The sequence below is a fragment of the Colobus angolensis genome, unplaced genomic scaffold (assembly GCF_000951035.1).
Source record: "Colobus angolensis palliatus isolate OR3802 unplaced genomic scaffold, Cang.pa_1.0 Scaffold146, whole genome shotgun sequence".
In the NCBI taxonomy this organism is placed as follows: Eukaryota; Metazoa; Chordata; class Mammalia; order Primates; family Cercopithecidae; genus Colobus; species Colobus angolensis.
In genome coordinates this window covers 3,115,737-3,129,395 of record NW_012114555.1, presented here as the reverse complement: position 1 = coordinate 3,129,395, position 13,659 = coordinate 3,115,737, and the positions used below count along the sequence as shown (strand labels likewise).

At 40.1% G+C, this 13,659-nt stretch overlaps 1 protein-coding gene across 1 annotated transcript in view; it reads right to left on the bottom strand.

The window, feature by feature from the left end:
- The window catches only part of SEL1L3 (sel-1 suppressor of lin-12-like 3 (C. elegans)), a 119,021-nt gene that overhangs the window by 20,577 nt on the left and 84,785 nt on the right, over positions 1-13,659 (bottom strand). The window contains exons 16-19 of the mRNA XM_011935640.1: positions 11,926-12,053; positions 9,109-9,192; positions 702-792; positions 487-571 (exon numbers count right to left, since the gene is read on the bottom strand). Coding sequence (XP_011791030.1) covers positions 487-571; positions 702-792; positions 9,109-9,192; positions 11,926-12,053 — 388 coding nt within the window. The remainder of the gene's footprint in view (positions 1-486; positions 572-701; positions 793-9,108; positions 9,193-11,925; positions 12,054-13,659) is intronic.

The following is a 13,659-nucleotide window of genomic DNA, read 5'->3' as shown; positions in this document are numbered from 1 at the left end:
TTTGGGAGGCCAAGGCAGGTGGATCACCTGAGGTCAGGAGTTTGAGACGAGCCTGGCCAACATGGTGAAACCCTGTGTCTACTTAAAAATACAAAAATTAGCTGGGCGTGGTCGTGGGCGCCTGAAATCCCAGCTACTTGGGAGGCTCGGGCAGGAGAATCACCTGAACCTGGGAGGTGGAGGTTGCACTGAGTCCATATCACGCCACTGCACTCCAGCCTGGGGAATAGAGCGAGACTGTCTCAAAACATAAAAATAAAAAATAAGAGATGTTGGGTCCAAGCACTCCGTGGGACAATGGGAGAGGGGCAGTGCATTGTGTGAGGCTGAGAGCAGAGTTTAGCGATCTTCATAGCAGAGATTTTTCACGTTCTTTTCTAATTATTTAGAAATACCTCACTTCACACAAAGCTATCAGATGTTCCCTGTTACTAAAAATGAAAAACTTCTAATGCTTCAGTTATGCACCTGTTTCTCTATACATACCAAAGGAAGGAGCATCAATTTGAAAAACGGAGAAATTATAGTATCTCCAAACACAGTTAACACCCAAGTATCTCCTGGCCAGGTCCTAAGGGGTAAAGGGAAGAAAAAGTTAATTCATTAATATTTCGGCCAAGTGATCAAGGTTGCCTCCATAAAACCCAATTCATTATCCTTAACCTCAGAGCTTCCACTCTGAGAATAATACATTTACTTACTGGCCTCTCCTCACAGATGTGTGCTAAATTTGTCTGTGACACTTCAATTCCAGTTTCTGCTGCTAAAACATAATACAGCAAAGCTTCATGCCTAAAAATAGATGATTAATAATAAATTTCATATAGTGGTTCTTACTAATATTCACAGAGAGCTTTATATTCAAACATAAGAGGGCACAAAATAAGCAGTTTTTTTAAAAACCACAAAATCATGAGTTTTTTTTTTTAAATAAATATTGTTAAAAATACTGCATGCACTGATTTATTTTCTGTCTTAAAGGCTGAACTCACAGATAAGGCTGGGGAGCTAGTTGATGCAATAGCTACCTCTACTGGCTGAAGGGCATGTTGGATGTTGGCTTGGGAGTTGTCTACTAGCCTTCAGTCCTTGAATCCTTCTTCCATCCTCGCTTAGAGGAGATAAATGGTGTTAAGAAAAACCCCTGTGCTTTGGAGACGTCTGTTTTATGAAAGGCTTTATAGGGCTTAGGATTCTGAATGAGCTTAATTAAAGCTGAGCTTTTGTTGTGCATTAGAAGTTTGGCAAAGGAGAGGCAGTTTACAAGGGACTTGATATCAATGGCCAAAAGACATAAGAGAAAAGAAACGTTTGACACCACTAGCAATCGAATAATTGCAAAACAATGAGTGACCACTTTCATCTGTTGAAAGATTGGTACAAGATTCATATTTGGAATAATGGCAAAGGCTTGGGGAAATGGACATACTCTACAACTACTGCCAGCTTGAGGGCCAATAAATTCAACGGTTCTGGAAGGACAGGCCCGGGGAGTCTTAAGAACGTACATACCATGTGGCCCTACAGTTCTCCCTTGTGGGGGTTTATTCTAAAGAAACAATCAGAGATATGTGCAAAGATTCTGTTGCCACGGAGTTCATGGTAGAGCTCTTTATATGAACAACAACAAAAAACTGGAAACACATGTCTGAAAATCAGAGACTCGTGAAATTAACCCACAGTGTAGCCACTTTCAGACGTGGCCATTAAAATGATGTGTGGAAGAATATTCAAAAACATAGCAAAATATTTATGCAAAGTTTTCCATTTGGTGAAAAAAAAGCAGTATATATAAAACGCACCCTATTTTTGCAAAACAAAAATATAACTGAACACACACATGTACACACATACACATGCAGATACAAATAGGCAGAGGAAAAAAAAAACCCTAAAAATTATCACCAAAATGCTAACAACACTTTTTTCTGGGTGGTGAGAATGCATGTCATTTTTATTCTATTCTTTTTACTTATCTGATTTCCTCAATTTTTTATACATTACCCCGCTTAAGAGTAGAACTCTATTTTAACCATAAGTAGTTTCTCAAAGCTTATTTTTCATTTTAAGGAGTTGATATTAATAGCTCTTTCTTAATTTTAGCTCCACCTAGGAACTGGTTTAGGAAACAGTGGGGAAAGGTTGGGTGAGGGGGAGTAAGGGAAGCAGATTCTGAAATCATCTTTTCTAAACTGCTAAAAGCAGCTTCTGGCAGGCAATCCCTTGGAGACCGAGAGGTGCTGGGGGATCAAATTAGGATAGTTAGACCTTCAGTCAGACATGCTGCAGGTCACAAGCCACGTGGCTGCCGAGTGAGCCAATTCGCAGGCTCTGAGATACCTAAGGCAGCTGACCAATTAGCCCTGACTCAGGCTAAAGAGGGACAAGGTCAGCTGAGCAGTGTCCCTTGCAGAGGCAAGCCAGATAACAAGCCCCCAAGTGCAGCTGCAACAACATCCCGAAAGAAGCCTGGGGATTAGCTAACATAGCCTGCAAAATCTATGTTTGGCGACAAGAATTCTCAGAGCATACCCAAGGCCCCGGACAGAGGGCATGCAAGGGAGGCCCAGCAGAAAGTCCCCCTCATTCTGCCACAAGGTCCTCTTCCTAAGGTCTCAGAATTCTCAAGTTTCTTCAGAGACACTTCAGCCTGCACTGGTGTCTCAGTTTCCACCAGGGATTGATGAGGAAAGGAGACAGCGTAGGCCTGCAAACTAAGGTCCAATATTGGGCCAGTGCCCTCTGTGACCATACCTGACTGGGATTTGGCTCGTGTTTACTAAAATATAACAGCATGAGGTTTTTTCTGGCCAGGCGTGCGATGGCTCATGCCTGTAAACCCAGAAGTTTGGGAGGGTGAGGCGGGAGGATTGCTTGAGCTCTGGAGTTCAAGACCAGTCTGGGCAACAGTAGACACCCTGTCTCTACTAAAACACAAAAAAATTAGCTCGGCATGATGGTGCATGCCTGTAATCCCAGCTACTCGGGAGGCTGAAGCGGGAGAATCGCTCGAACACGAAAGGCGGAGGTTGCAATGAGCCTAGATTGCGTCACTGCACTGCAGCCTGGGCGATAGAACCAGACTCTGTCTCTAAAAAAAAAAAAGAATTTTTTCTTAACAGCAGAAACCAATAGGCTGGTTGTCAGAATGGGTGGGGGAAATGGAGGTTGATACTCCCTGCAAGAACATTCACAATGATAAGCTTTATAAAGATAGTATCTTGTGTCTAAAGTGATCTGGTAGTGGGGAAGGAAGGCAGGAACAAGTTTTATAGAAGACTTCTATCGTCCAATCATTGTGTAAACCAGGAGGAAATGTCATCAAATTCTCAAGCATTTCCACTGAGGAAACACTGAAATTCATCAGAAAGAGATGTCTAAAAAGGTATGTAATATCCGTAGAAGCACTGAACAGAAATCTACCTCTGGGCCGAGCACAGTGGCTCACGCGTATAATCCTAGCACTTTGGGAGGCCGAGGCAGGTAGATCACTTGAGGTCAGGAGTTCAAGACCAGCCCGGCCAACATTGTGAAACCCCATCTCTACTAAAAATACAAAAATTAGCTGGGCGTGGTGGTGGGTGCCTGTAATCCCAGCTACTTGGGAGGCTGTGGCAGGAGAATCATTTGAAGCCAGGAGGCAGAGGTTGCAGGGAGCCAAGATTACGCCACTGTACTCCAGCCTAGGCAACGGAGCGAGACTCTGTCTCAAAAAAAAAAAAGAAAAGAAAAGAAAAAAAGAAATCCACCTCTGTCTTTCATCTTGCACAATCAATCACCCAATGCCTGTACCACCACCATCCATGTTCACATCTACTGAGCAGTGAGCTCTAGGTAGGGGTTGGCCACTCAAGACCAGATTTCCTCAGCTTATTAAAACTTCTGAGACAATGCCTCTGCAGAAACCCTGTCCACATTTAGCCTTCTAGCACTCTGCTCTCACTGTGTTTCAACAGACGCCATCTGAAAGTATTAATTACAGATGTTCCTACACTTATATTACTCAGCATTTTTTAATTGCAGGAAACCCAAAGACAAGCTGCAAAACTATTGTCCTTCCTTGAATTTCCTCAAGCTTTAGGAAGTCAACCAGAGCTTCAAGCTTTATTTCCAATGCATGCAAGTAAAATTGTCCCCTAGACAGTCATTTTGACAGGGAGAGGGGATGGGTGCGGAGAGGAAGGGATTGAGAGAAAAGAAAGAATTTAAGGACACATTTACTATCCTCCTTTCAGACCCAGCACATGCATTTCTAGAACTTTTATAATGATACATCTTAATCATCAATCCTTTGGCTGCTTGCTGTGAATTATAAATTTGAGTACCCCTGAGCAGTTTCTTCACAATTATATTATTTTCCATGTGCTCTTTTCTGCCAATGCTTGGAGCAGCTCAGACTGTAAGGGTGAAAAAGAAAATCCTGGGGTCTCAGTGGAATTCAGGACCCAGCTTTATTGCAAAAAGGTGACTTTCTTTCACCTGGAGCTATGCATGCTTACTTGCCTTGCCTCAAGCCCACTATAATCTGGCTAACCTCCTGGGTTAAGTATTTTTGGTATATTTAAGACAAAGGACAATAAAATGCGTAGCTTGCAGATAAAACAGATAAAACACATGTAGGGGTAAGGCAGAGAGAAATGAAACATGACAGCTGGTCTTTCCTTCGCTAACTTCTTCGAGTGTCCGAGGACAGCCTCAGGCATGACAACATTATCTTCTGTATTACGCTGATACAGCAAAAAGCCCTTTTCTTAATCATGCTCCTCTTTTAAACTATCCCATATAAATCTTGGAACAACACGGAAAAGCACAAGCTCATCAAACTGACACATGTAATTTGAAAATAACTTCTAGAATAAATTCACTCACACAAAAATGAAAAAAGAGGATGGTCTGGGACATTGATGGATGACTTAGTTCTATTACAGCAGAATAGATGGTACCAAAAAAATGTCATGTTGGACTGTGAGGAGGCCAACAAACATGTATTTCCTATTTAACCCCTGGGGAGGACTTGAAAGCTTGGAGAGCAGGAACGGATGGAAGCACTTTGCCCCAAATATATTTTGGAAAAGATTTCCCCATCATAATTATACAAAACGTTTCTTCCTGTTGATACTAAGAGGTTTCAAATCCAGACTGAGACATACCTTTAAAAATAATTAGCTTCTGTAACAAGATTAGCAAAGATATGGAGAAACAGAAATTTATGTATGGTGGGCAAGATAATAAATTGCTAAAACCACTTAGGAAAACAATTGACATTGTCTTGTAAGGTTGAACATGTTCCCCTATGACCCAGAGTCCCCACTCCTAAGTTTATATTCTAGAGTGACTCTTTCTATATGCCCTAGGAGATACACAAAAAATGCTCATGGCCGCATTGCTCTTAAAAAACAAAGGAAACAAAAGGCAAGGCAAGGCGAAAGGGAAAAGGAAAGGAAAAGAAAGAAAAAAGAAAAGAAAAAAGAAAGAAAAGAAAAGAAAGGAAGAAAAAGAAAAGAAAGAGAACCCAAATATTCATTAACAAGAGAATTGGGAAATAAATTGTGATCTATTACAGCAGTGAATACGAATGACCTACAGGTACATGCATCAAAATGTGTGAATCCTATTTTTATTTTTATTTTTTTTTGAGAGGGAGTCTTGCTCAGTCATCCAGGCTGGAATGCAGTGGCTCAATCTCAGCTCACTGCAACCTCTACCTCCTGGATTCAAGTGATTCTCCTGTCTCAGCCCCCCGAGTAGCTGATATTACAGGTGCACACCATCACACCTGGCTAATTTTTGTATTTTAGTCGAGATGGGGTTTCAGCATGTTGGTCAGGCTGGTCTCAAACTCCTGACCGCAAATGATCCGCCCACCTTGGCCTCCCAAAATGCTGAGATTACAGGCGTGCACCACCACACCCAGCAAGATGTGAGAACCTTAGAAGCATAATGTTAAGTATAAAAAAGCAGTTGAAGAATTATATATTATATAAAACAATTATAATTATATAAAGGTCAGAAATAAGCCAAACTAAATCCATTTCTTAGGAATATATCCATATATATCAAAAATATAAAGAGGGCAAGGGGCAGACTAACAAGAAGCTAGGATGATGGTTACTTTGAGTACTGGCGGTAGGATGGGATTTAATCTGGGAGGGACAGCAGGGGCTTCACCAGCACTGACCATGTTTATTTTTTTAAGTAGAGTGGTAGCTTTATGGCTGTTCATTTTGTTGTCATGCTTTGGAGGTTATGTATATATCATACATATCAATGATTACATGATAAAAGAAGAGAGAAGCCACCCTACTGACTCATGCCATGTCTTCCGTACAAATGCTTGGCTCCTTTTGAACTAACTCCCCTTTCAGGCTCTCCCTGCTATTCACCATACACAGCTGTTTGATTAAGCCTCGTAGAAACAGGCTCTGTCATGTCACTACACTCTCCAAAATGATCAATGGCTCCCCACTGCGTCACAAATTAAATAAAAAACTATTGATGGTTCCCCACTGCTTTACAAATGCATAATCTGCCATTCAAAACTCCATAAAGTAGCACCTCTTTGGTTTCATTATATATCCCTCTCAAGTTTTACCCACATGGCATAATATTTTGTAGACTCACTTAGAATTTACCTATCACTTTGCTTTTGTTCCTGTAATTCCCTACACTATAAACGCTGTTCCCTGCCTGGCTAAGTGGAAATTCCACCCATCCTTCAAGACCACATCATCCATTACTTCTACCAAGAAGGCTGTCCCAAGCTTCCCAAACCAAGCATCTTTTCCTCGTTTGTATCCCCAGTGATCTTTACATACTGCTCATGGCCCTTGAGCTATAATTGTTCCCTCTATTCACCTTAGTTCACTCAATCAGTAGTTTCTGAACACTTTCCGGGCACCCCTGTGTTTAGGGAACTGGGATAGATGTGATCGGGCAATTGATGTGTAAAGAGCAATCATGATCCACAGAAGAACAAAAGGAAATAAGGAGTTAGGTAGGATTCCTGGGCAGAGGGAAAAGTCAGTGCAAGGGCTCAGAGATCAGATAGAATATGGGCCACATGAGAACCTGCCTGCAGAAGAGATGAGGCAGCAAATTTCCCCAAGCCCTACTTAAGGCATCTATGGAAGCTTGTGGCCAGGCATCCTGCATTTAAGTGTACTCAGTAAAATCTGTAGAACTGAATCCAAATTCACAAAGGGTGCAGGACACACTTCAGGTCTCCTTTCTCCTTCCCCCAACTAACCAACCAACCAACCAACCAAACAGAAAAAAACCATGATGAGGCTGAGTATTCTAAGAAGGAGGGCAAGTCACAGAAATTTTAATTCATCTAGCCCTTCACAGCAGCTTTTAAAATGTGCTAAAGTGCTTTGTGATATTAAATTCAAAAGTAGGACCCAGGCGCGGTGGCTCATGCCTGTAATCCCAACACTTTGGGGAGTCCAAGGTGGGTGAATCACCTGAGGTCAGGAGGTCGAGACCAGCCTGGCCAAAATGGAAAAACCCTGTCTCTACTGAAAACACAAAAATTATCTGGGCATGGTGGTGGACACCTGTAATCCCAGCTACTCGGGACACCGAGGCAGGAGAATTGCTTGAACCCGGGAGGCGGAGGCTGCAGTGAGCCAAGATCATGCCACTGCACCCCAGCCTGGGTGACAGAGTGAGACTTCATCTCAAAAAAGCTTCAAAACATCAAAAGTAGGCAAGAAAGCTAAGGAACTAACAAAGACTCTATGAGAGAAACAGTGTTAGACATCATGGGGGCGGGGGTGGGTCGGGGAGGAGTGTTTACAGGAGTGCTCTTCCTTTGGGAAAACCCCCAAAATAAACACTCCGATATTGAATGTTTAGTTCATCCTAAGAAGTTTGTAGGGAGCAGAGGGTGGGAGGCTGGGAGAGCGAGAAGCAGAGGATGAATTAAAGTCAAAATTGGGAGTTTTATGAACTGAAGTTCACTTGAGAAACAAGATAAAGCATCCCCCAAAAATTGTAAGGTACGTTTATGATGGGGAAACAGTAACTTTCTGAAAAAAAATTCTTTTTGATTGTGCAAAGTGAGGTCACAGGTAATAAACTTTCACAGGATGATGATAATAAAAATTTGCATTTGGTGCTTTCTTCATTGGCCTCATTTCTCCTACATTTTCTAATTTAAGATTCTCACTCACTGAGATGCTATCTATCGGTTGCATGTGCAGCCATGGACTAAAAGGGAAAATGTCATTCTTTTGAACTTACACTTTAATTTTTAATTAAGGTTCAAATCAGAATATGATCAATGCTGAGTCTCATCTAATGTCTTTGAGGCAGTGGACCAAGGACTTTTTTAAGTTATTACTGAAATATCCACATCATTTAGGCAATAAACCAGCCAAGAAAATGTGACCCAAGTTAAAACAACGAAGGTATGCTAGAACTGACAGACAAAAATAAAAGAAAGGAGATTGGTCAAGTTGGGGGAGGGGTCCCTTATTTGTAAAATCTATTAGTAACAGCAAACAGGGAGCATTTGTGGGTCCTCATGCATCATGTTTCATCCCATAAAGAACAAGATGAGATTTGCTAACTCCACCAGAAGGTTAGGAAGGAGGGCATCTGTTTGGTTGTGCCACTGGATACTGGACTTCCAGCAATCCCAGGCTCCTAGTCATGGCAGGTGCGGTAAAACATCTATGGAAGTGGTAGCCTGAACCTTAAACACTGATCTCTCTTCTTGCTAGGAACAAGGTAGAAATTCTGGACTTTCTGTGGCCTGGAAATAAAAAGCAGAGGGTCTCACCTAAGATCCCCTATGCTGTCTCCAGACTCTAAAACCAAAAGGGGCAAGCTTAAAGGAAAGAGAAATCAATGTATTTGTATATCTCTCTCAACTTGATGAGTGTGAACAATTCCCCTAGAGAACAAATTTTTGTGTATAATTAAACATGGAAATGCTATGTTTCTAATCAACAGCCAATCAGTCCATGATACTCTGAATATCATTACTGGGAGCTGTGATTTCCCTGCAAATTGCTTTCTCAGTTGCATTTTAAGACTCCATTTCATAAGACTATACTGACAGGCAGGGAAAAAAGTTTGCTCTAACGTGGATCCCAAGCTTACCATGAACCTTCCAGGTAGGCATTGAGGCCTTTGCGAATGACATGGCCCAAGTAGCCATTTTTCTCAGCTACATGTTTTGCCCATCTGAAAAAAAAAGGGAAGAGAAAATATGCAAACCGTGGCAAATTTAATAAAATGTTTTTCTTCATATGCTCTCAATAAATCCCACTTGGGGAATATTTTGCTAGTTAGAATTTTTATAGAGCAACAAACCAGAACTGAATGTTAAGAAGGTAAAGAAAATGCATTCTGAGCTTTTCATTTAGTGCCCTTTCTTATGAATGATTAGGAATTGTCTTTTATGGAAACAAAGACATGTAAGATACATAATGAAATATATCCACCAGTATGAAAAAATACAATCTCTACCAAGAGTTCTAGTACTCTATTAAGTCATGTTTACTGACTTATTATTAGTTTTCCCTATTTTGCTTTGTTCCCTAATTTGTTAGGGGTTTATTAGGAATGACCTAGTCTGTTATAATCTTTAGACTTATAACTACTAAAGTAATAGTTTAAGAATGCATAACTAAAAAGCTAATAGAAGGGGAAGTAGAATAATTTTTTAAAATACTTGATTAGTACAAAGGAAGAGTAAGAAAAGAGATTAAAAAAAGTCTCCCCACAAAAGTGACCCCCGACAAAACTCCCACAAAAGTAACAAATAGAAAATAAACAGGAAAATGGTATATTTAAAACCAAACATATCCACAATTACATTAAATGTAAATGGACAAAATACACAATTAAAAATGAAAATTTAAAAATACAAAAAATAATTAAAAATACAAAATTTTAAAAATTAAAAAATACAAATACCTAATTATATGCTGCTTACAAGAGACATGCATTGAAATTTAAGAATGAAGAAAAGTTGAAAGTAAAGAAATAGAAAAAGATAAATCATACAAACTCTAACACTAAAATCAGGTATAACTATATGATCATCAGAAAAAATAGATTTTAAGGCAAGAACCATGAACAGAGATAAAGAAGACATTGTAAAATGATAAAGGGATCAACTACAAAGACAAAACAATTCTAAATCTATGTGATCCAATAACATAGATTCAAGATACATAATGCAAAATTGACAGAACTGAAAGGAGAGGTAGATAAGTTCACAAATATAGTTGGAGATTTTAATATACTTCTTTCAGTAACTGATCTAACAAGCAGAAAAAGAAACATCAGAAAGGATGGGGAGGCTCTGAATAACATGATTAACAAACTTGACGTAACTGATATATATGTAGATGTTGTAACCAAGTTCAGAAAGTATACTCTTTTCAAGAAGCCATAAAACATACACCAAAATTGACCATATACTAGTCATAAAGCACACTTCGACAAATTTCAAAGGATCGGAATCATTCACAATATATTCTCTCATCACAGTGAAATTAAGCTGGAAATCAATAACAAGAGGTTAACAGAAAAACCACAAAACATGAATATTCATGTCAAATATACTAAATAACAAAGATAAAAAATCAAGTCAGTCTAAGTCAAGTTTATCACCAAGATCAGGTCAGCTTGGATTTGAACCCAAATGTGTTATGAAGAATAATCTTTTGGAGAGCCAGGGTATCAGTGTGAGGGTGGCTTAAAACAGAGGTCGACAAACTCTTTTTCTGTAAAGAGCAAGATACTAAATATCGTAAACTTTGCGGGCCACATATAGTCTCTGTTACATATCCTTCTTTATTTGTTTTATAACTCCTCAGGAATGTAAAAAGCGTTCTTAGCTCTTGGAGTCATACAAAACAGGTACCTAGCTACATTTCATCTATGGGTCATGGTTTGACAACTCCTGTAAAACATTTTCAGACATGCAAGACCTCAAAAATGTGCCTCCCATTCACCGTATCTCAGGAACCTACTATAGGATGTGCTCTACCAAAATGTGAGTGCAGACCAAGAAAGAGAAAGAAAGGGGTCTGGCAAAGAAGAGAACCAAAAAAGACAAAGATGGAGGGAAAGTAAATATCCATAATGATGACAGTTAATCTCAGCATGACAGCATTGTCCTGAACAAAGACTCCAGGGCTGATGTCACCAAGAAGGTTAAATTAATATAATATGTAGATAGGTCTGGACATACTGAGAGGAAATTCAGGCACCTGGAGGAGAATTTGGAGATCAAATACATAGAAAATGGTAAGTATACAGAAAGCTTAGCAAATAAACAATAAAAAATAAGTAGCAATCCATAGAAAAGAAAAAGTTGTGCAAGAAAGGAAAAGTAATCATAGTATACTATGGCTCAGTTAGAAATAGCATTTACATGGTCATAATAATGTAAGCCCTGATACTAATGTAACCAAAATGATATACTTTTTGGGAAGATGAAAGATGGCAGGAAGTGTGAATGAACTGAGTAGTGGGAGGTGGCAGAGTCAAAGGAAACTACATCTTTATCGTTCACAGTGGGACATCATTAGACAATGCCTAGGATGAAAATACCAAGAAATAGTGGTAAAAGCATGTTAGTTAGAAATAGAGACAAATAAAAAATAAATAAAATCAATAAATAAATCTTTCAAAAAAGATTGAAAGTGATTCATTCTAGGGAGCAGAAAATAGAGTCTGGGGGTGGGATGAAGCGGGGTAGGCAAGGATTTCCTGTTTTGCCTTTGTCAAATTATTTTTAAATTTTTAATTAAAATTTTTAATTTTGTCTTGTCAAATTATGTGGCTTTTAAAACTACATGCATGTATAACTGGTAACAATAAAAAACTCAATTTAAAAAATGCTCAGGCACAGTGAATATAGGATATGACTTTCCCTTCAAATGCAACGTTTGACAGTCTTACACAACAGCTTTCTCAGGATCTCTAGGGAATGTCTCCAGGTTGCCTGTGATATAGTAGAGAGAACACCACAAGGTTCCTTCCATGTGTCCGCCTTGTGCAGCCTTATGGAAATATTCACCAGCTAAAGTCTGTAACGAGAGATGAACAAACGTTGAGTCATCCTAGCTGGGCTGGTTTCACCGGAGGCTAGGTGGTAAGATGCTTTAAGCCTGATATGATTACAGGCTTATAACTTCTGATAGCTTTAAAACCAGGGCAAGCAACAATTCCAGGAAGATAGCCAATCACATCAGCCAGTCTCTGAGATGTATGACCTTGCCTCAGCTATTCTGTTGATTAAGTTTACCCAATAAATAAGACAATATGTAATTATGAATACCATTGTCATCTCATTTGATCTTCACATAACCCCCTGCAGGCTAGATAGAAGACTATATCAGAAGTCACACCAGGTGAAAATCCAGGCATTTGCTTTCCTAACCCTGCTTAAAACTTTTCTTCAAACTCATGTGCAAAAACTGCATTTCCAGTAGGAAGGTGAGAATTAGAATGTGACAATAAGAAAACTTCACTCACAGATGTCTTGGGAGGGTTAGCACACATTTGCTATGCATAAAAATATACAGCCACTTATGTCATCAGAGACAGGTAGAGGGTAAAAATAAGACAAACACATAGATGGGTATATTTCCACTGATTACTCTTATTTTTCTGAGGCAGTTAGCTATTGTTTTTTGAAAGCATGGGCGTTGAAGTTAGGCAGGCTTGGTTCAAATCCCAGCTCTGCTCCTTACTAGCTGTGTGGACTTGGGCATGTTGGTTAATCTCTCCAAACCTAATTTCCTTCCACTGAAAAATGTGCCTTCAGATAGCACCTACAGTGAAGGGTTGTTGCAAGGATTAAATGAGATAACACATTCTCAAGGTTTATCACAGTGTTTCAAAAAGAATAGTCTTCCAATTCTTCCCCTCCTACCCCCAAATCTGCTGCTGCCACAATCTTGTTCCTCCCAATAAATACCACTTCCATTCTTCCAGCGCAACAGATTGACAAACACCTTGGAGTCATCCCTGACTCTTCTCCACCTCTCACACCCCACATTCAATCCATCAGCAAATCCTGCTGCCTCAACCTTCCAAATACATGTAGAACCCAATTTCAGCCCCTCCACTGACACTGCCCTGGTCTCTCGCCCACTGCCCTCTCTCACTTGGATCCAATGCATGAACCCCCTGCTCCTGTCCATGTTTCCAGTAGGCAAGATCCAGGAGGAACTTTTAAAATATAGCCCATCATTGCCCCATTGAACACTGCCCAGTGGTTTCCATTTTGCTCAGAGTAGAAACTAAGTCTCACACTGGTCGGCTTCCTCCCTAGCCCTGTCTCCCACCCTCTCCATCTCTTATGCTTTCCACTCCACTCCCCTGGCCTCCCTGCTGCTCCTCTAGCACACCAAGCCTGCTACCTTCTCGGGGCCTCTGCACTGCCTGTTCCTTCCTTCCAGAATGTTCTCCCAGATATCTGTAAGATTCCTTTAGGAGTCTACACAATATCATCTTATGAAAGAGGCCTTCCCTGGTTCCCTGGTTTCCATTATAAAATTGCATTTCCAATCTCCACCTCCTTATACTACATACATATATAAAAGATATATAAATAAAAATTTAGGCCAGGTGCAGTGACTCAAGCCTGTAATCCCAGCACTTTGGGAGGCCGAGACGGGTGGATCACGA